This window comes from Aspergillus stella-maris (genome assembly GCF_047715825.1).
Source record: "Aspergillus stella-maris strain CBS 113639 unplaced genomic scaffold BDV14scaffold_10, whole genome shotgun sequence".
In the NCBI taxonomy this organism is placed as follows: domain Eukaryota; kingdom Fungi; phylum Ascomycota; class Eurotiomycetes; order Eurotiales; family Aspergillaceae; genus Aspergillus; species Aspergillus stella-maris.
This window is the reverse complement of record NW_027396804.1, coordinates 104,156-123,522: the sequence shown is the minus strand read 5'-3', so window position 1 is coordinate 123,522 and position 19,367 is coordinate 104,156. Positions and strand designations below refer to the sequence as shown.

At 51.2% G+C, this 19,367-nt stretch overlaps 5 protein-coding genes across 5 annotated transcripts; 2 read left to right on the top strand and 3 right to left on the bottom strand.

The window, feature by feature from the left end:
* Positions 1 to 489: 489 nt before the first annotated feature.
* Positions 490 to 2,996, bottom strand: BDV14DRAFT_7853 (SprT-like family-domain-containing protein). The gene is made up of 2 exons (XM_073777525.1): positions 1,757 to 2,996; positions 490 to 1,690 (listed from the first exon to the last, which is right to left on the bottom strand). Exons 1-2 carry the CDS (start codon positions 2,878 to 2,880, stop codon positions 595 to 597), a joined length of 2,220 nt encoding a protein of 739 aa, XP_073631006.1. The 5' UTR covers positions 2,881 to 2,996; the 3' UTR covers positions 490 to 594.
* Positions 2,997 to 3,705: 709 nt separating this feature from the next.
* Positions 3,706 to 5,970, bottom strand: BDV14DRAFT_7770 (glycoside hydrolase family 72 protein). The gene is made up of 5 exons (XM_073777499.1): positions 5,500 to 5,970; positions 5,404 to 5,441; positions 5,325 to 5,350; positions 4,508 to 5,263; positions 3,706 to 4,451 (listed from the first exon to the last, which is right to left on the bottom strand). The coding sequence occupies exons 1-5, from the start codon at positions 5,581 to 5,583 to the stop codon at positions 3,721 to 3,723; spliced, it is 1,635 nt and encodes a 544-aa protein (XP_073631005.1). The 5' UTR covers positions 5,584 to 5,970; the 3' UTR covers positions 3,706 to 3,720.
* Positions 5,971 to 9,002: 3,032 nt separating this feature from the next.
* Positions 9,003 to 9,229, bottom strand: BDV14DRAFT_168141 (uncharacterized protein). Its single transcript, XM_073767801.1, has one exon. The coding sequence runs from the start codon at positions 9,198 to 9,200 to the stop codon at positions 9,030 to 9,032; it is 171 nt and encodes a 56-aa protein (XP_073631004.1). The 5' UTR covers positions 9,201 to 9,229; the 3' UTR covers positions 9,003 to 9,029.
* A 696-nt stretch (positions 9,230 to 9,925) lies between these two features.
* BDV14DRAFT_168138 (1,3-beta-glucan synthase) lies at positions 9,926 to 16,814 on the top strand. The gene is made up of 4 exons (XM_073767800.1): positions 9,926 to 10,530; positions 10,605 to 10,796; positions 10,852 to 16,107; positions 16,164 to 16,814. The coding sequence occupies exons 2-4, from the start codon at positions 10,633 to 10,635 to the stop codon at positions 16,447 to 16,449; spliced, it is 5,706 nt and encodes a 1,901-aa protein (XP_073631003.1). The 5' UTR covers positions 9,926 to 10,530; positions 10,605 to 10,632; the 3' UTR covers positions 16,450 to 16,814.
* A 5-nt stretch (positions 16,815 to 16,819) lies between these two features.
* On the top strand, positions 16,820 to 19,260 carry lcbA (serine C-palmitoyltransferase subunit lcbA). The gene is made up of 4 exons (XM_073767799.1): positions 16,820 to 17,370; positions 17,433 to 17,943; positions 17,999 to 18,490; positions 18,556 to 19,260. Exons 1-4 carry the CDS (start codon positions 17,042 to 17,044, stop codon positions 18,736 to 18,738), a joined length of 1,515 nt encoding a protein of 504 aa, XP_073631002.1. The 5' UTR covers positions 16,820 to 17,041; the 3' UTR covers positions 18,739 to 19,260.
* Positions 19,261 to 19,367: the final 107 nt, after the last annotated feature.

The following is a 19,367-nucleotide window of genomic DNA, read 5'->3' as shown; positions in this document are numbered from 1 at the left end:
CGTTCGAGGCTGAGCATGCTAAGGAAAAAGATGGCGAGAGCGGTGGCGGTAAGGATGGCGCAGATGGTGCAGGAGAGGGAGCAAACGGACAGGAACAGGGGCATGAGACTATCAGTGTCGAAGAGGCAGTGCAGAATGTCTCGCTGCACTGAGTTGAGTTGAGTTGAGTTGAGCTGAGCTTAGCAACTCTACCCTGAATATAGTAATATTCTTTGCATCATCTTGTTCCATACATTTGGTGTTGTTTCAATGGCCTAGTCACGTACTTATAGGTATAGCATAACACTACTTTGACTATCTCGCATCGCGTATCAAATATGAGGGTTCGTTTATTATCATCTCGAGAGTATGTACACCAGTTACATTCGTAAAGATTGTTGCCCATTGGGAACACGAGGATGTAAGCCGAAAAGGGCAGTAAAAGGAAAGACAAGAAAAGGAAGAATATGAAAAAGTCCCGCTAAAGAGCGTCATAGAAAATCAGTCCAACAAACTCCAATAAATCAGTCCAGGGCCTGTTCCAAGTCCAAGCATAGAGACAGACCAGACGCCAAGTCACGCAAGAAGAATCAAGTCCAGTTGACATCACGGCGATCACGGGCTGAGGTTAACCACTTCCAGTCCCTTCCCCATACCCTTCCCCATGCCCATACCACCACCCACCTCAATAGGTGGCGTAATCTGCTTCTTCTTTGGCGATACACTCCGTGGCTTGGGCTTGATCTGCTGCAAGAGCCCCTTGCACTTGCCGCATCGTTGCCGAGTGGGATCGATGCTCTTCGAGTGTCGTCCGTAGTTCTGGCAGCAGTCGACGCAGGTCCAGACGTATTTGTAGTCAATCTTGTAGTTGTGCTTCGTCGTGACCTCGACGCGGCCGCCGTAGATTGGGTGGTCCTTGAGGGCTTCCTTGCATTTTTTGCCCCATGCTTGGAAGCTAGCACCGTGAGGATTGTTGCGGACATTGGAGACGATGTAGTTTGCTAGGTGGCAGTACTCGTGGGCTAGGGTGTTGAGGAGGCGGTCTTCGTCGTCGATGATGCGTTCTGCTAGTTCGATCGTGGCGTAATGCTTGATTGTTGATTCTGATACCGGTGGTGTCTCGCTGCCTGATGAAGAGTCGCCTGGGGTGCCGGATCGGCTGTCTGGCAGGGATCTGTCTCGCCTCCAGTTTGCTCGGCCGGCAGTTGTTTGAAGTGTCTTGCTCCATACGATACGCACGCCGCCAGTTTCCGCTGAGCGTGCTTGTACCTCATTTCCAGAGACCGCATCGTCAAGCACTTTCAGGAAGTCTTCGGCAAAGGCAGCTTTCCTGTTGTCAAATGACTTCTTACGTGCGATTGCGGCTTTCTTCGCCTCTATTTCTGCCTTCTTCAGTGCCGTCTTGCTTGGTGTCTTAGCCGGTCTCTCGGCCCTCAACGGCTTGGGCATAGTCTCCGAATCATAATCAGACTCGTCAAATTCTTGCAGTAAGCGGTTCACTTTGCGAGGAGAGTGCTCGTCAATCCAGTTGTTTGTTTCCTCCAGACTCCAGAAGGCGTCCGTGCTTTCACGATGAGGCGTCGGGGGGATCATCACTTTTGCTTTAGTTGGTGAGCGAAGAACACCTTTTGAGGGACTTGGTGGTGGTGTCTGAAAAGGGTTGTCGTCTTTCGGTTGTGACTGTTTTGGTGATTCAGGTACTGCTGCCGCTCTGTATGTAATCAGTATACTATGCCCAATCTGCGACGATGCTGTAAACACATTAGGCAAGACTTACCCAAACAAATCATTCTGAAGCTGTGCAGAAGGATCACTATCCCCCAGATTCAAGCGGTCCATCTCCTCAGCAACATCGACTTCCTTTTGGAAGAGTTTCCTCGAAACCCTCTCCGTCTTCTCGGGTGATGCTGGTCTCGAGAACGCAGCCGGTAAACTAGGCTCAAGGCGCAGAACCGGCTGTCTAGCAGACTGGCGCAAGGCTTCCTCTAGCTGCTTCATTGGGTCTGGTCGTCTACCACGAAGCAGTCTCCTTCGCTGTGTTGGTGGTGGAGACGCGCTGCGCGGCTTGTGTTGCTCCTCTTGTTCCTCAACCTCACTTGCATCATCAGCTGTATCATGAAAACTTGGCTCATCATTATCACTGACAATGAAGTCATCGAGTGAGCTGTAGCTGTCCTCATTATCATCGTTGCGGCTGTCGTCCTCTGAGTCCTGCTGAGGGCTCGGCTGCCGGTACGTTGTAAATTGCTGCGTGTTGGTGTTTGTAGTTGTGCTCCGGTCCCTCGCTGGTGCTCGAGATCTGCCGGATGCAGTAGACGCATCAGAGGGGTTTCTAGACAACGAAGTGGGTTCAGGGTCTAATTCCTCCTCGAGTGGGTCGTTCTCTTTATCGTAGTTGTAGAGCTCACTCTTCCGACTCGTTCGTGCCCTGGGCTGCGGCTGGACAGGCAGAATCATGGAGTTCGTCCGTGCAAGCTTCAAAGGCGTACTCGTCTTCTTTGCCTTGGGTGTATCCCCATCCATCGTCCCATCGCTGTCGGCAAAGATATCAAAGCTCTGGTCGGCGACTGTTCTTGCGCGGTTTCGTACTGATTTTGTTCGGCGGAGTGTTGAGGTTTGCTCGGTTCTTTGAGGTGACTCGTCGAAGAGGGTTGGTCCTGCCGTCATTGTTCGTTTATGTAGGCCTCGACGGCGTTCGGTCTGTGGAGGTGAGTCATCGAAGAGCGTTGGGCCTGCTGCCAATGTTCGTGTTTGCAGGCCTCGACGGCGCTCGGTAGTTGGTGATTGTGCTCCTGGCGGCGGGGATACATAGCGCTCTGTTAGACGCTGTGGTCTCGCTGTTCTAGGAGTTGCTAAGTCATTGGGCTGTCGAGCTTGATTTCTGGTGTTGAGGCGCGCCATATTGTGGCTGAGGGCAGGTTGTTCCTGCCTCCGGTTGTCGTCGTTCCTTCCCTTTTTATCGTAAGGGTGTGAGGCCCGGTCGCAGTCAATCCTGAGCTCACGGATAGGCGATGGCGATGGTATATGCTTATTTTCCGAGTGATTAGCACGAATTGGCGTTCTTGCAGATGCAGAGGCTGCAGAGGCAAGCGAATGGACCTCTCATCGTGGGGTGTTGATGCGGTTGCTGGAGATCATGGTTGGCACGGCAACGGGCTCTTGTTGGAACCGGGTCCTGCAGATGACCGCCAGCCTGTATCACATTGGCCGCTCACAGGCTGTTCTCTCGTTTCGCTCCCTACTTCCTTTCTTGTGGTAGTTGAGTGGTTTATATAGAGCTTTCTTGATCGGAAATATGGGTGTTCTTGACGGCGCTGCCGGATAAGATCGTACAGTGGGATATATATATATTTGAGTTGCGGATAGACCTCGTTTGTGGAGTTTACAAATCGAGTGTTGCTTATCGAAAAGAAAACACACACTTTAGTCCACGCAAGGACGAAGAGCGCTGAGAATTAAAGTCTAATCGATCAATATCTCCCATTCATGAACATTAAGACAGCAACACAGGCCGATCCAAGTTTTGTTACGAACCGAGTACTAAAACAAGCAGCGGATGCTCCAACTGCAGGAACTGAATTAAATAATAAGTTACCCGGGAGATCTAAGAACAACGGTACATAAAGCAATCCAAGTTGAACATGGTAAAACAATCGATGAGCAGCACGTAGAGCACATCGCACATCGAAGAAGCAGGACCATCAAAGTGTAATGTAGATCAACCAAACAAGAGTCGCTAATCTACAGTAGGATCATAGCAGCACCAGCGAAGATTGCGGTAGCAACGTAAGCGCCCACCTGGAAGACTCCAACGTTGACGCTGCCGGGGGTCAAAGCCATACCAGCACCGTCAGTGGTGTCAGCACCGGCAGCATCGCCACCGGTGCCACCAGATCCACCGCTAGCAGCCGTTGGCGAAGCCTTGACGCTACCAGTTCCCTCAGCGCCGGCCTGCTTCAGCAGAGAAGAGCAGGCAGCAGTGGGCTCGCTAGTGCTCTGAGAAGTGGCGGCACCATCGAAGTCACAGGCGTTCTGGGAGTTGCCCTGGTCAACCTGGGCTTCGTAGTACTGGTTCATGGCGAACGAGAGCTGCTGCTCGGGCGTGCAGACACTGTAAGCGCCGTAGACACCCTCGGTGGCATTGCCAGTGACACCCTCACAGAACTTGCCGCCCTGGTAACCGCAGACAGTGCTGAAGGTAGAGGAAAGCTTCTTGCCAGAGATGTCAGACTTGGCGACACAGCTAAGGCTCTTCTCCATGCAGCTGCAAAGGTCGGAATTGGGCGAGGGAGGGAGCGGGGAAGAAGCGGCCATCCAGTTCTTGCCAAGGGTTGGGCAGGACTGCAAAGCGGAGTTGGTAGGTTTGTAGTCGCCCTTCTTGGTTCCAGTGGGGGTGGCAGAGGCGAGCTGCTTGGAAAGGTAGCTGAAGTCATCGAGAGTCTTGACCTTGTCGCCATCGACAGAGACGAGACCTAATGAAGATATCAGCAAGATGAAGTCATTGCCAAGCAGGTGAAGGCATGCATACCGTAGTCGTTCTCCTCCTGAAAGTACATATAGACGATACCACCGGACCAGACCTCGGACATCTTGTCACCATAGAGAGCCTCGACCTCAGTGAACTTACGAGGGGAGACAGCGTTGCAACCGTATTCAGCGAAGAACACGGGAATGGAGTAGTCGCGGAACTCGTCGGTACGAGACTTGTAGCCAGACTTCTCGTAGTTGGAGTCCCCACACCAGGAGTAGACGTTGTATCCCCAGAAGTCAATGCTGTCCTCCGCGTTGTCACAGTTGAAGTAATCGGCCATGTCCACACGGATAGAGGAGTCATCATTGGTGGCATAACCAACACCCATTGTGCGGTAGTTGTTGCTCTTGATGTAAGCCTTCATATCACGCACGGCAGCCTTGACGAAAGCACTGGCATCAGTAGTCTTGGGGTTGTTCGAGACTTCATTTCCTGCGAAGAAACCAATGACGTTGGGGTACTGGGACATCTCGTCAACCACAGAGGCATAGCGCTGGTACAAAGCATAGTCCCACTTGGGGTCATTACGGACAATGGACTCATCGGGAGAGGACAAGTCGGCAATGACGTAGATACCGGCGTCGCTGAGGAGGCTCATGCACTCCTTGTGGTCGGCCTTGGGGTCAATGGCATAGACACGGATGGTGTTGGCATTGAGCTTTTCGAGGTATGGTACGTCACGCTTGCAAGCATCGGCGTCAGCTAGGGGATCTTTGTAGTTGTTTGAGCTAGACTTGGGACCGGAGTATTCCTCTACATGTAAAGCGTTAGCCCTAGAAGCCTCACAATCGCCGAGGCCAGCAAGACTACTCACGTTGATAGGCGACACCACGAATGTAGCTAAGGTATCATGTTAGCTGTGTTTTGCTCTTGAGAAATAGGATGAGCCGTACAATTGCGTGTCGTTGCTCTTGTAGAAGAATTTGGAACCCTGCGTAGTATTAGTATCTAAATTGACACCTCGGTCGTAATTAAGGTATATGGCGTACCTTGATGATGATGGGGTCAACGTCGGCAGCGAGAACGCTGCTGGCGAAGAGGGCAGCGCCTGCGAAAACGCTAGAAAGCTTCATGCTGAATATGTGATGGGTGAACGAGGGCTAAATGATGTTGCGACCGCAGTGTCTGAACTTGGTCGTGGCGTATATATGTATCTAATAGAGAGTGGCGCGTAAGACCAGCTTTGCAAACAAAGGAATGTCGTTCTGTGATAGACTAAAGTGAGTGTATAGGTGAAAGATCATAAAAAAGGCAATAACAATCAAGCAGCTAAAGGAATGTCGATTCTCGAGAGAATGGCAAGAGAGAGAAGTCAGGGCAGGCACGACCCAGGGCACCGCGGGATTTCATACTTCCTCCACGGAGGACCCCAGGCTACAGGGAAAGGGCAGCAAGCGTCAGGGATAGTCCACTGAGCGCAGAATTCGCTGTGTTCATGCCCACTCTTGCGTGCTTTCTAACGAAATCAGCAGAGGTTGATCGTTGGTGATGATCGGTGATGTGCATCTCTGGTGGCTATCATTTGCGCATATCCCCAAGTCTTCTCCACGACGGGATACCCTGATATCAAAAGGTACGGAAACGCGCAAGCCGGGCCCACGGGCTTCGAGATTCAGGGGACGAAGGGTCCAAGCAAAGCTTATTTTCTCTCATGACTGGAGAGTACATATAAATAGAGTCATTGGGATAGTCCATCGCACAATCGTGACGCTGGCTTGCCGTTCGTCTCAGAGCTTGAGGCGGCAGTCGAGAACTTGAGACTGTCCATCATTGGATCCTACTTGGGCCTCGAGCCCCTGACATTTAGCCTCAGGTCAACGGCAGAGAGTGAGACATGTGGAATTACGTATGGCGAGGCGGATTCAGGTGGTGACTGCGATCAACGATGCCAGTCAAAGCAGACCCTTTGGGGATTCTGCCTTGGATTTTCGGCCTCGGGGCTGCCGAGTTTGCAACGTACCGCAGACACGGGACAATGCTAGAACACATTATGATCCCGACCCCTGGCGCCTTAGGATGCACATACTACTGAAGGCAAGACATATTCGACGCTTTGAGTCTTGACCGTGGTGGTTCCGATGTGAGTCCCTGACTCCAGGGGACTGACCTGAAACGGCTCCACTATGCAATTGCCCCGGGCACATCGACCGTGTTCCTGGTGAATCTGCATCATGTCTTTGGCCAGAAGGTTGTGAGGCTGTGGGACGATGAAATCATGGCTTGAGAGGGCGATTCTGGGTGGTTGAGCCGGTGAACGACCTGACGATCATTTTCCACACCGCGAAAGGCTCTTGATAATCGATACTTTGTTGGGAATCTAGGATGCGACCGCTATCCACGGCTCGGCCTCGATTGAACCATCGGTCGGTCTATCGCTGATAGCCGGAAGGACACTTCAATGCTCTGCAGAGAAAGCTGATGACCAATTGAAAGATTAACGAAGTGGCCAGGATTATTATTGTCTGTACAACGCGGAGTATCGCCTTAAGGTCTGTTAAGACTTAGGAAAATGGAAAGGGAAGTGTTCAAGACAAGATGAACCGTGCCAAGAGCAAAGAGGTTGTTTGCTCTGTGCTCTGTATGCATAAAGCCATAAACCAATTTTATGCGAGCAGGGCACACGACAGCTAATGAGGGAGCTACAGCCTAAGGCAACAACCTGAAGAAGTTGAGATGCTTGCATATATTCCCAATCCAAGCCCGACTGGTATTTTTCTTCACAAGCAGCCATGCATGCACCTGCAAATATACGCATGATGGCCATGGTCCCATACTGGCATACAGACTCCTTCTAAAATTGGGCACGCCCCTTTTCCACCAACTCCTCCATTTTGACGGGAGCCGGGCCATCCGACCGCCGGCAGTTGATTGCTTGTGCACTCGCCACCCGTAAACCCTTTACGTCTTTACCATACTAGCGCCCTTCAATCCCAGCCTCGCACCGCCACGCTGTTTCGAGATTGGTTCAGCATTGCATGCTGAAACAATGAACTGGCCCGATCACCCAATAAGCACTGGTCTTTATGGATCATCATGGCCATGGATACAACAAAGAACTGGGATGAGCTTGAATCTGGCTGCCTTTGCTTGCGGATCACTCGGAATACAATCGCGGTCGCACATTGCTGCAAAGTTATCAGCTCTGGGTTTCTCTTCCTCCAAGAGGAATCATCAAGGCAAAAATCCGTTAGCCGAGAAATCTGCACACCCGAATAGTCAAGATAAAGCAAGTTCCTGATAATGGTCGAGTTTGACACCGGCCTCCGGGGAGAATGTCGGCATCCCCTGGTAAGTTAAGGTTGACTCGGGCGATACCCGCCACCAAAAAGATTGGAGTTTCCACCGTGAGATTTCGAAAGATACTAGCGGTCACTATCGCATTACGAGTACGTGGGAGCATACGCCATCAACGGGTCCCCTGCAAGATGGAGAACGCGGATTTAAGACAAGACAGGGAACGGAGATCGAGTTCGAGATGTGCAAGTGGGCTGGCTCCGGCAACTGCAAGTCGAGACGTGTCGAGATGGTGATAGATACCTAGGGTGCTCCCGACCTCCTGGCCAGCCTCCCTGCGCTGTGCAGAGTGCAAACGACTGGCACCAGATGAATGGATCTTTCCTAGCTAATCTCTCTGCTTATGCTTACATATCAAAGTGAAATTTCCATGGTAGTTTCAGAGTGCGGGGCTTCACTCCCTTGGCGGATCGTGGTCCTGGATGATGACGCTGATTCCAGGGGAGACAATACGGAGGAATAATAATTCGAAGGACTAAGCAAAGAAAAATAGTGGCAACTGGCAGCAGTGGCAGGAACAGCTCACCTCAGCTTCAACCCGCAGCCAATAATCGACTGCAGTAGCGAGTCTTGAAGTTCTTGGGTTCTGACTTGACAGCACAGTTCCAATCCCCTTCCCGCTATGTGGCTTGCTCCCGTCTTATCCTGCACTCTTCCAAGTTTCGGCCACAGCCAGAGTTTCGTCCCAGGAACTTTTAGCCCTTCTGGTGGACGATCAAACGCACTTCGCGCAGCCAGAACCTGAAGGAGGTGCCACTTCGTATCAAGCTGGAAGCACTGGAATCGCGCGCTAGAACTCGGTGGCGGCCATGGTGGGGACTTTTAATTTTGTTAATTGCTTTTGATTTGTGGGTTTTGGATTGAGATCAAGAATCGATGTGGATGTGCATGGGTTGGTTATAATACTGGGATGGGTTTAAATTTCGGGATGATAGAACGAGATAGTACTTGCTTACATACAGAGTACAGAAGTACATAAAGACATTATGAGTTGAGCCATACAATATCGCTCGCAACATGTATGAAAATCGTAGAGACCTGATGAGCAAGAAATAAGATGCGAAATTTATAACATTGCCTACCATTCAAATTATTAGACGATGGTGGAAGCTTATCGCATCCCTTAAGTGCGTGAGCTATTGATTGTTCCTGGCAAGACTAGCCAAGCACAGTGCCGAGAGGCATCATATCACTCAAACACCAAGATGGACGACAGACAGGCTCGCTAGAGAGTCTGCAGTTGTGTGCCCTGGAGAACCAAGGTCTGAATCGCGGAGAGCCAAGCACCATGGAACCGTGGGCTCGTGGAGAGACAAACCACAATAAACAAACCACTGGATTTCCACGCTCCACGCTTTGCGGAAGTCTGCCACGCTCTTCGAGGAAGGTTAACCATGAACCTAGGAGGACTTGCTGAATGCTGTTGTATAAGCAATCTGACATGAAGAATGATAAGACACCCCTGCATACCAGTCAAAACGGCACCTAGTAACGAGCGTAACGACTTGGTATCACTGTACACCCCACCAACGGCCTCTGTTATTACTCCTGCCCATTGGCTAGAGCATCAGCCAGCGGCGGGTCTGGCTCAGGGGCGCCAGCCACTTCCATGGATTTTGATCTCGCACTCGACAACCTGTTGGCCAGTCCACAAAATTGCGATGCATTATTTCAAGGTCATACCTACCACGGACGTGTAACAAAGATGCTTATCGGAGGCTTGAAAGCCATCCGTAGATATGAGCGCAGAGGTACAGTACCGAGTTGCAATAGAAGGGGAGAATAGGCTGAGGCAACCGCGTAAAGTCAATTTTGCGACAATTGCCTTCACGAGCTCAGTTCATAGAGACCAGATGCCACCTGTCTGGCTTTAGATGGCTAGCCAACATGAATCGCATCTTCAAATTACAGCAATGTATCAGTGGCAAGAATCAAGGCCGCGTGATGAGGATACTGGGATTACGCAGATTCTCCGTGTCCTAGGAAAAGCGTAACGCAAATACGGTAAGATACAGGCAGAAAGCGCACTGATAGGGGTATTTGCGTACCACAGGTGTAATTCGCAGCTCCAGTCGCCCAAAATAGCCACAGCCCCCTCTCCAGCAGGCCAGCCAGTGTGATTTTCCCTGTTGGACAATCGATTCCCTTTTTACTCTCGCTGACCGTCCAACTCAAGCCTCCTCCCTCCCTTCGTCTCTCTCTTAGTCTCTTTCTTTCTTTTCGAGGCTTCAACTTTTCTTGTTTTTGAGTATCCAGTCCGCTCTTTTCTTGCTTGTACTCAAAACTCGAGAGCCTCGACGCTACGGACCGTACTCCCCTTCCTTCCTTCTGCCTCTCGTTCGGGGAAAGAAGAGGAGGCGAGACTTTGCGGTTCTCCTTCCTGTCTGTGCAGCACAGCAACAGGCTTCCTTTCGCTACATCTTACTACCACCTCCCCCTTTCATTCGTTTCATACTTTTCGACTGTTGCTCGACCGCTCCTCGTTCTTTGAGAGCAGGAGATACCAAAAATTATCCGACTTTTCTTCTATCCGGTCGATCTCGATTCGTACATAGGTTAACGGACTGGTCCGGTGCCTCGAGCGAAAAACGCCAACTTCGACGATATCCACGACGCGCCTGGTGCAGTATCCTTAGATTCGCTCGTCTAAAACGCCAGCTCCGTTTGATCCCATGATATAATTGCTCAATTTTCGTTGGATTAATTTTTAATGGGCCTTTGATTTTGTAAGTTTGGCCCTTGTCGCGAGCTCGTTTGCTTTCCCGGCATTGGTACAACTGCAGAGGCTAATAGCTTCAAGTGAACTTCAGTGATATTCGCTAGTCAAAATGTCGGGCTATCCACAAGGTTCGGGCTATCAACAAGGCCAAGGCCACTACGATGATGGTTATGACCATCAGGGCCATGGGGATGCTTACTACCACGATGACCATGCTCAGAGTGGCTACTATGATCACCAAGATTATGGCGACGGCTACTATGACAATAGAGGGTAATTCCTCCCTTTGACCCCCGCCGATCGATTGCATTGCTGACCTGACTCCAAGCTATGACCAGAATGCCTACGGGCACGATGGCGGCTACTACGATGCGGGCCATCACGACGATTACTACGGTGATCAGTACTACGACCAGGGACACGGTGGTGGCCGCGGAAGACGTGGCCGTGACTCTGAGGAGGAATCGGAGACCTTCAGCGACTTCACCATGAGGTCCGAGACCGCTCGCGCCGCCGACATGGACTATTATGGACGTGGAGATGAACGCTACAACAGCTACACCGACAGCCAGTACGGACAAGGCTACGGAGGATACCGCCCCCCATCGTCACAGGTGTCGTATGGTGGTAACCGGTCATCCGGTGCGTCCACGCCTGTATATGGAATGAACTACGGTAACCTGCCGGCTGGTTCTCGATCGCGCGAGCCGTTCCCCGCTTGGGCCTCAGATGGTCAAGTTCCTGTTTCTAAGGAAGAAATCGAAGACATCTTCATTGACTTGGTCAACAAGTTCGGTTTCCAACGGGACAGCATGCGCAATATGTACGACCACTTAATGACACAGTTGGATTCCCGTGCGTCTCGTATGACTCCCAACCAGGCCCTGCTTTCCCTGCACGCCGACTACATTGGTGGTGACAATGCCAACTACCGCCGCTGGTACTTTGCCGCTCATTTGGATCTTGATGATGCCGTTGGCTTCTCGAACATGAAGCTCGGGAAAGCAGACCGCAAGACCAGGAAGGCTCGCAAGGCCGCCAAGAAGAAGGCTGAGCAGAACCCCGAGGATGTCGAAGGCAACCTTGAGGCGATGGAAGGTGACAACAGTCTCGAAGCCGCTGAATACAGGTGGAAGACACGCATGAACAAGATGTCTCAGCACGAGCGCGTCCGCCAGCTGGCGCTGTACTTGCTCTGCTGGGGTGAGGCCAACCAAGTTCGGTTTTTGCCCGAGTGTCTTTGCTTCATCTTCAAGTGTGCCGACGACTACTACAGCTCTCCCGAGTGCCAGAACCGCGTCGAGCCCGTCGAGGAGTTCACATACTTGAATGAGGTCATTACACCTCTCTACCAGTACTGCCGAGACCAAGGTTATGAAATTCTGGATGGAAAGTACGTTCGCCGCGAACGTGACCACAACCAGATCATTGGATACGACGATATGAACCAGCTTTTCTGGTATCCTGAGGGTATCGAGCGCATCATTTTGGAAGACAAAACTCGCCTTGTCGACATTCCCACCGCGGAAAGATGGACGAAGCTCAAGGAAGTCAACTGGAAGAAGGTCTTCTTCAAGACTTACAAGGAAACTCGCTCCTGGTTCCATCTGGTCACCAACTTCAACCGTATCTGGGTCATTCACTTGGGTGCTTTCTGGTTCTTCACTGCGTACAACTCGCCTACTCTCTACACCAAGAACTACAGACAGCAACTCAACAACAAGCCCCCGGGATCTAGATACTGGTCTGCTGTCGGTTTTGGTGGTGCTCTGGTCGCCTTCATTCAGATCTTTGCCACTATCTGTGAATGGTTGTATGTTCCTCGTCGCTGGGCTGGTGCTCAACATCTTACCAAGCGATTGCTCTTCCTCCTCTTGGTCTTCGTCATCAATTTGGCTCCCGGTGTCTTCGTCTTTGGATTCTCCGATAATCTTGCCAACAGTATTGGTCTTGCTGTTGGTATCGTCCATTTCTTCATCGCCCTCATTACCTTTTTCTTCTTCGCCGTCATGCCCCTTGGCGGGTTGTTCGGTAGCTACTTGAAGAAACATGGTCGCCAGTATGTGGCTAGTCAGACCTTCACAGCCAGTTTCCCTAGACTCAAGGGAAACGACATGTGGATGTCTTACGGTCTCTGGGTTTGCGTTTTCGGCGCCAAGCTGGCTGAGTCTTACTTCTTCCTGACCCTGTCTATCAAGGATCCCATTCGCTACCTGTCGCCATACCACCCACACACTTGTGCTGGTGTCATGTACATTGGAGACATTCTATGCAAGTACCAGCCCCAGATTCTTCTTGGGTTGATGTACTTCATGGACTTGACTCTCTTCTTCCTGGACAGTTATCTCTGGTATATTATCTGTAACACCATCTTCTCGGTTGCTCGGTCGTTTTACCTCGGTGTCTCCATCTGGTCACCCTGGAGAAACATCTTCTCGCGTCTTCCGAAGCGTATCTACTCGAAGGTCCTTGCGACAACCGACATGGAGATCAAGTACAAGCCCAAGGTTCTCATCTCTCAAGTTTGGAACGCCATCATCATCTCGATGTACAGGGAACATCTCCTTGCCATTGACCACGTCCAGAAGCTTCTGTACCACCAGGTTCCATCTGAGCAGGAAGGCAAGCGTACTCTTCGTGCACCCACCTTCTTCGTGTCCCAGGAAGACCAGTCCTTCAAGACCGAATTCTTCCCTCGTGGCAGCGAAGCCGAGCGTCGTATCTCCTTCTTCGCCCAGTCCCTGTCTACTCCCATGCCTGAGCCTCTTCCGGTTGATAACATGCCCACCTTCACCGTTTTGATTCCCCACTACGGCGAGAAGATTCTCCTTTCTCTGCGTGAAATTATCCGTGAGGACGAGCCGTATTCCCGTGTCACCCTTCTGGAGTACCTCAAGCAGCTCCACCCCCACGAGTGGGACTGCTTCGTCAAGGACACCAAGATTCTGGCCGACGAGACCTCTCAGTTCAACGGCGATGAGAAAAACGAAAAGGATGCTGCTAAGAGCAAGATTGATGACCTGCCCTTCTACTGTATCGGTTTCAAGTCTGCTGCTCCCGAGTACACCCTTCGCACTCGTATCTGGTCTTCTCTGCGCTCTCAGACCCTCTACAGAACTGTTTCCGGATTCATGAACTACAGCAGGGCTATCAAGTTGCTTTACCGCGTTGAGAACCCCGAGGTTGTTCAGATGTTCGGTGGAAACTCCGAGAAGCTCGAGCACGAGCTTGAGCGTATGGCTCGTCGCAAGTTCAACATCTGTGTCTCCATGCAGCGTTACGCCAAATTTACCAAGGAAGAACGTGAGAACACCGAGTTCCTCCTCCGCGCCTACCCCGACCTTCAGATTGCCTACCTGGATGAAGAGCCCCCTGCCAATGAGGGTGAGGAGCCCCGCCTCTACTCTGCCTTGATCGATGGACACTGCGAGCTGCTCGAGAACCAAATGCGTAAGCCCAAGTTCAGGATTCAGCTTTCCGGAAACCCTATTCTCGGTGACGGCAAGTCTGACAACCAGAACCACTCCATCATCTTCTACCGTGGCGAGTACATCCAGGTCATCGACGCCAACCAGGACAACTATCTTGAAGAGTGCTTGAAGATCCGCAGCGTTCTTGCTGAATTCGAGGAGCTGACTACCGACAATGTTTCCCCTTACACTCCTGGTGTTGCCTCGGCTGAGGAAGCTCCTGTTGCCATTCTCGGTGCCCGTGAATACATTTTCTCCGAGAACATTGGTGTCCTTGGTGACGTTGCCGCCGGTAAGGAACAGACATTTGGTACCCTCTTCGCTCGTACACTTGCCCAGATTGGTGGAAAGCTGCACTACGGTCACCCTGATTTCCTGAACGGTATCTTCATGACTACCAGAGGTGGTATCTCCAAGGCTCAAAAGGGTCTGCATCTCAACGAGGATATTTACGCTGGTATGAATGCTATGATCCGTGGTGGTCGCATCAAGCACTGCGAGTACTTCCAGTGCGGTAAGGGTCGTGATCTTGGATTTGGTTCTATTCTCAACTTCACTACCAAGATTGGTACTGGTATGGGTGAACAAATGCTGTCAAGAGAGTACTACTACATGGGTACTCAGCTGCCGCTTGACCGATTCCTCTCCTTCTACTATGCTCACCCGGGTTTCCACATCAACAACATGTTCATTATGTTGTCTGTGCAAATGTTCATGATTGTCCTGATCAACCTTGGAGCCCTGAAGCACGAGACCATCAACTGCGACTACAACTCTGACCTGCCCATTACCGATCCTCTGATGCCCACTTTCTGTGCCCCTCTCACTCCTATCATCGGGTGGGTGAACCGTTGCGTTATTTCTATCTTCATCGTCTTCTTCATCTCGTTCGTTCCCTTGGCCGTCCAGGAATTGACTGAGAGAGGATTGTGGCGCATGGCAACTCGTTTGGCTAAGCACTTTGGATCCTTCTCATTCATGTTCGAGGTGTTCGTCTGTCAGATCTACTCCAACGCTGTCCACCAAAACTTGTCGTTCGGTGGTGCCCGCTACATTGGTACTGGTCGTGGTTTCGCAACTGCTCGTATTCCATTCGGTGTTCTGTACTCTCGGTTTGCGGGTCCATCGATCTACACTGGTTTCCGTCTGCTGATAATGTTGCTGTTCTCTACTTCTACCACCTGGACTGCGTCCCTTATATGGTTCTGGGTCTCGCTCCTTGCGCTCTGCATCTCTCCATTCCTCTTCAACCCTCACCAGTTCGCCTGGAACGACTTCTTCATCGACTACCGTGACTACATCCGCTGGCTGTCGCGTGGCAACTCTCGCTCCCACGCTTCGTCCTGGATTGGCTTCTGCCGCTTGTCCCGTACCAGAATCACTGGTTACAAGCGCAAGCTCCTCGGTGTTCCTTCGGAGAAGGGATCAGGCGATGTTCCCAGGGCTCGCATCACCAACATCTTCTTCAGTGAAATCATCGCTCCTCTGGTTGTTGTCGCTGTCACCATTGTCCCGTACTTCTACATCAACTCCCGAACTGGTGTCACAGAGGATGCCGACGGTGGCAATGAACCCAGCAACGCCGTTGCTCGTATTGCCATTGTAGCCTTCGGTCCTATTGGTATCAACGCTGGTGTTGCTGGTGTTTTCTTCGGTATGGCCTGTTGTATGGGCCCTCTCCTTAGCATGTGCTGCAAGAAGTTTGGTGCTGTTCTGGCTGCCATCGCTCACGCCATTGCTGTCATCGTCCTGCTCATCATCTTCGAGGTCATGTTCTTCCTTGAGTACTGGTCGTGGCCTCGCTGTGTCCTTGGCATGATCGCTATGGCTGCCATTCAGCGTTTCGTGTACAAGCTCATCATTTCCCTGGCACTGACCCGTGAGTTCAAGCATGATCAGTCGAACATTGCCTGGTGGACCGGAAAGTGGTACAACATGGGTTGGCACTCCATGTCTCAGCCTGGTCGTGAATTCCTTTGCAAGATCACGGAGTTGGGCTACTTCGCCGCTGACTTCGTTATCGGCCATCTTCTTCTGTTCATCATGCTGCCTGCCCTCTGTGTTCCTTTCATCGACAAATTCCACTCTGTCATCCTCTTCTGGTTGCGCCCAAGGTAAGATTTTCCACAATACCCATGCATGGTGTTGCGGTTCGCTAACTTCGTTCCAGTCGGCAAATCCGCCCTCCAATTTACTCGCTCAAGCAGTCGAAGCTCCGCAAGAGACGTGTGGTCCGCTTTGCGATCATGTACTTCTCAATGCTCGTCTTGTTCCTTGTTCTTCTCATTGCCCCGCTCATCGTCAGAACCTTGGACATCGGTATCGACGAGACTACTCTTCCTCTGAGCATCATGCAGCCCCTTGACAAGAACAACAACGACACCATCACCAGTTACACTGGTTCTGGTGTTCCTAAGGGTATGGAGCCTGTCGCGTCCCCTGGAACATACAGGTAGAGGGTTATCTTGTTTTTCTCAAACTACATTCTGCTACATTATTCCGATATGAAACATGGAAACGAGATGTATAAAGTACCAGCGCATTGGTGTTGCTGTTCAGCCCGTTGATTCTGTTTCTCTTTTCATATTTTTCTCCCGACTTTCTCGCCGGAATTCCTACTTGGACGGTTCCTGTGGGATTTAATGGATGTCATATCTATCGGCCTGTTTTGTATTCGCGAGGTGTTTTGTTGTTTTGCCGATTATGTGAAATCATTAGACTAGCAAATTTCATCTACTGCTCTCGTTTGTTCAAATTTGCCCATTAATCTAGTACTAGTAGAAAGCGTTGAAAAATGCGCGCCCTCTTAGGTGGAAAGGGAACTGTCTTCTTGGTCACGTGCCGGGTCCGATCGGGAGTCGAGATCGCGTCCCCGGCCGAAACTACCGTAAGATTGTACATGCTCCTGAGATAATTCTCATTCCACCCCTTTCGAGATCTCTTCTTCGTTCTTTGGACACTCGGTCAACAATTACATCTTTATCGTGAACTTCTTGCTCTCGTTCCCCGACCGTATCTCGCTGCGCTGCGTGCGCTCTCTCCTTCACCATGGATATCCAGGAGACGCAACGCCTCCTTTCCGAATACCTCCATGAGCTTGCGAACCTTTTCCATCGCGTCCCCGGGTCAGCGATCTTCCTGCGATATGTGAAGTCTAGTTACCAGGACGACCCCGTCCGCTCCGCTGTCGAATTGTTCCTGTTCCTTTTCGCCATCCGCTATCTCCTCGCCCCCAAATATTCAACGAAGCCCGGCGTTGTCCAGCTCTCCGAAGACGAAATTGATGACTTGGTGGACGAGTGGACACCCGAGCCGCTCGTAGGACAAATCACACCGCTGGAGGAGATGGAGGTTGAGAAGAGGCCGGTCATTGTTGGGTAGGTTTACTTAGGCCATATCAGTCTGCGGGATCGCGTTGCTGACAACCATGAAACTACAGCCCTGTTGGTCCAAAGTCAAAGCTCACGAACGGTCGAACGGTGATGAACCTCGGTTCTTACAACTTCTATAACTTCAACACAAACGAGTCAATCAAGGAGAAGGCAATCCAGACACTCCGCAACTATGGTGTCGGACCCTGCGGCCCCCGCGGATTCTACGGTACTCAGGATGTCCACATGAAGACGGAGGCGGATGTTGCGTCTTACCTGGGCGTTGCGTCTTGCATCATGTATTCTCAGGCGTTTTCGACCATTTCCAGTGTCATCCCGGCGTTCTCGAAGCGTGGAGATATTATCGTTGCGGACAAGGGCGTGAATTTTGCGATTCGGAAGGGTATCCAGATTTCTCGGAGTATCGTTCGCTGGTACGAGCATAATGATATGGAGGATCTGGAAAGGGTTCTGGCCAAGGTTACCAAGGAACAAGCCCGGAAGCCGCTTACGCGCCGATTCATCATCACCGAAGGTCTCTTCGAATCGTATGGTGATATGAGTGATTTGCCTCGCATTGTAAGTTCCCTACTATGTTTGACTGGGTTTCACTAGGACTAACAGATTTGTCAAGATTGATCTCAAGCTGAAGTACAAATTCCGACTGATCCTCGACGAGTCGTGGTCTTTCGGTGTTCTTGGACGGACCGGACGTGGTATCACTGAGCACCAGAACGTGGACGCGACCGAAGTTGACATGATTGTTGGCTCTCTGGCTGGTCCATTGGTTGCCGGAGGAGGTTTTTGTGCTGGCTCGGAGGAGATTGTCCACCATCAGCGTATCTCGGCCGCTGCATACACTTTCTCTGCTGCTCTTCCTGCTCTTCTGTCCACGACCGCTAGCGCCACGATCAACGTCCTCCAGAACAGCCCCGAGACAATAACGCATTTGAGGGACTTGACGAAGGTTATGTGGTCGCAGCTTGACCCTCGCAGCGACTGGGTCCGCTGCACAAGCGCTCCGGAGAACCCGATAATGATCCTCGTGCTCAAACCTGAGGTGGTTGCTGCAAAGAGACTCTCTCTAGAAGACCAGCAGTTCGTTCTGCAGGATGTAGTCGATGAGGTATGCTTTCACCTACCCCCTCACCTTGGCCTTCACCTCATGCGCATTACTAATCTTGCTTACAGTGTCTTGCCAACGGCGTCCTAATCACGCGCCTTAAGACCCTCGACGATAACTTCGAGCCCAAGCAGAAGGTCCCCGCCGGCCTGAAAGTGTGCCTCACAATCGGCTTGACGAAGAAAGAGATCGAGAAATCAGGAACAATCATCCGCCATGCCATTACCAAGGTCCTCAGCAAGAGAAAGTAGGCACTTCTCTCTGCTGCTACCTCTCTCACTACTTTACGTGATCTGGCCATGGCGTTCGTTCTTGACTCCATCTTCGACACCAACACCTAACGCGACCATGATATAAGCTGCATCAGCCGATTTTCTTCTCGCTTGCTCGCTCATCCATCCTGCCACTACTACCTTTACCTCTACCTACCCTCGACCTGATGAACTCCCTCCCTCTTCCGCCTTCATGTATAGAATACTTTGTGCCCCTTAAAAACGTTCCTAATCCCGCGACTGGGGCTTGACCTACCTACTTACATTGGACATACACGACACGACGACTCGGAATGTTGAATGTTCTTCCCTCTACACCCCGGCTAATGGAGTCAAAACCGTCGGGGCCTGCCTGCATACCTACCTAATAATAGCCTAGCCTAGCTAAGCTGGCTTGATTTTCATCTTTTCCCTCCGTTCGTTTCGCTGTTCGGTATAGGTTGGACTTGTTTGACTTGGCATTTTGCATTATTAGAGATTATATTATCTAATGGAATGGTGTTTCTTTGTCCTTGAACTTGGCCTTCGAAGAAGGGTTAGTGTAGATGTATTTATGCTCTGGAGAGGTTGGAGTATTGTAATTACGGCCGCTGAAGAGTCAAGGGGAG

Coding starts and splice junctions, on each gene's coding strand:
- BDV14DRAFT_7770 (XM_073777499.1), bottom strand. CDS start 5,583: ATGAAGCTTTCTAGCGTTTTCGCAGGCGCTGCCCTCTTCGCCAGCAGC. Junction 5,442..5,499: donor TTGACCCCATCATCATCAAG/GTACGCCATATA, acceptor AATACTACGCAG/GGTTCCAAATTCTTCTACAA. Junction 5,351..5,403: donor AAGAGCAACGACACGCAATT/GTACGGCTCATC, acceptor ATGATACCTTAG/CTACATTCGTGGTGTCGCCT.
- lcbA (XM_073767799.1), top strand. CDS start 17,042: ATGGATATCCAGGAGACGCAACGCCTCCTTTCCGAATACCTCCATGAG. Junction 17,371..17,432: donor AAGAGGCCGGTCATTGTTGG/GTAGGTTTACTT, acceptor ATGAAACTACAG/CCCTGTTGGTCCAAAGTCAA. Junction 18,491..18,555: donor TGCAGGATGTAGTCGATGAG/GTATGCTTTCAC, acceptor TCTTGCTTACAG/TGTCTTGCCAACGGCGTCCT.
- BDV14DRAFT_168138 (XM_073767800.1), top strand. CDS start 10,633: ATGTCGGGCTATCCACAAGGTTCGGGCTATCAACAAGGCCAAGGCCAC. Junction 10,797..10,851: donor GGCTACTATGACAATAGAGG/GTAATTCCTCCC, acceptor CCTGACTCCAAG/CTATGACCAGAATGCCTACG. Junction 16,108..16,163: donor CTCTTCTGGTTGCGCCCAAG/GTAAGATTTTCC, acceptor ACTTCGTTCCAG/TCGGCAAATCCGCCCTCCAA.
- BDV14DRAFT_168141 (XM_073767801.1), bottom strand. CDS start 9,200: ATGGTTAACCTTCCTCGAAGAGCGTGGCAGACTTCCGCAAAGCGTGGA.
- BDV14DRAFT_7853 (XM_073777525.1), bottom strand. CDS start 2,880: ATGGCGCGCCTCAACACCAGAAATCAAGCTCGACAGCCCAATGACTTA. Junction 1,691..1,756: donor CTTCAGAATGATTTGTTTGG/GTAAGTCTTGCC, acceptor GATTACATACAG/AGCGGCAGCAGTACCTGAAT.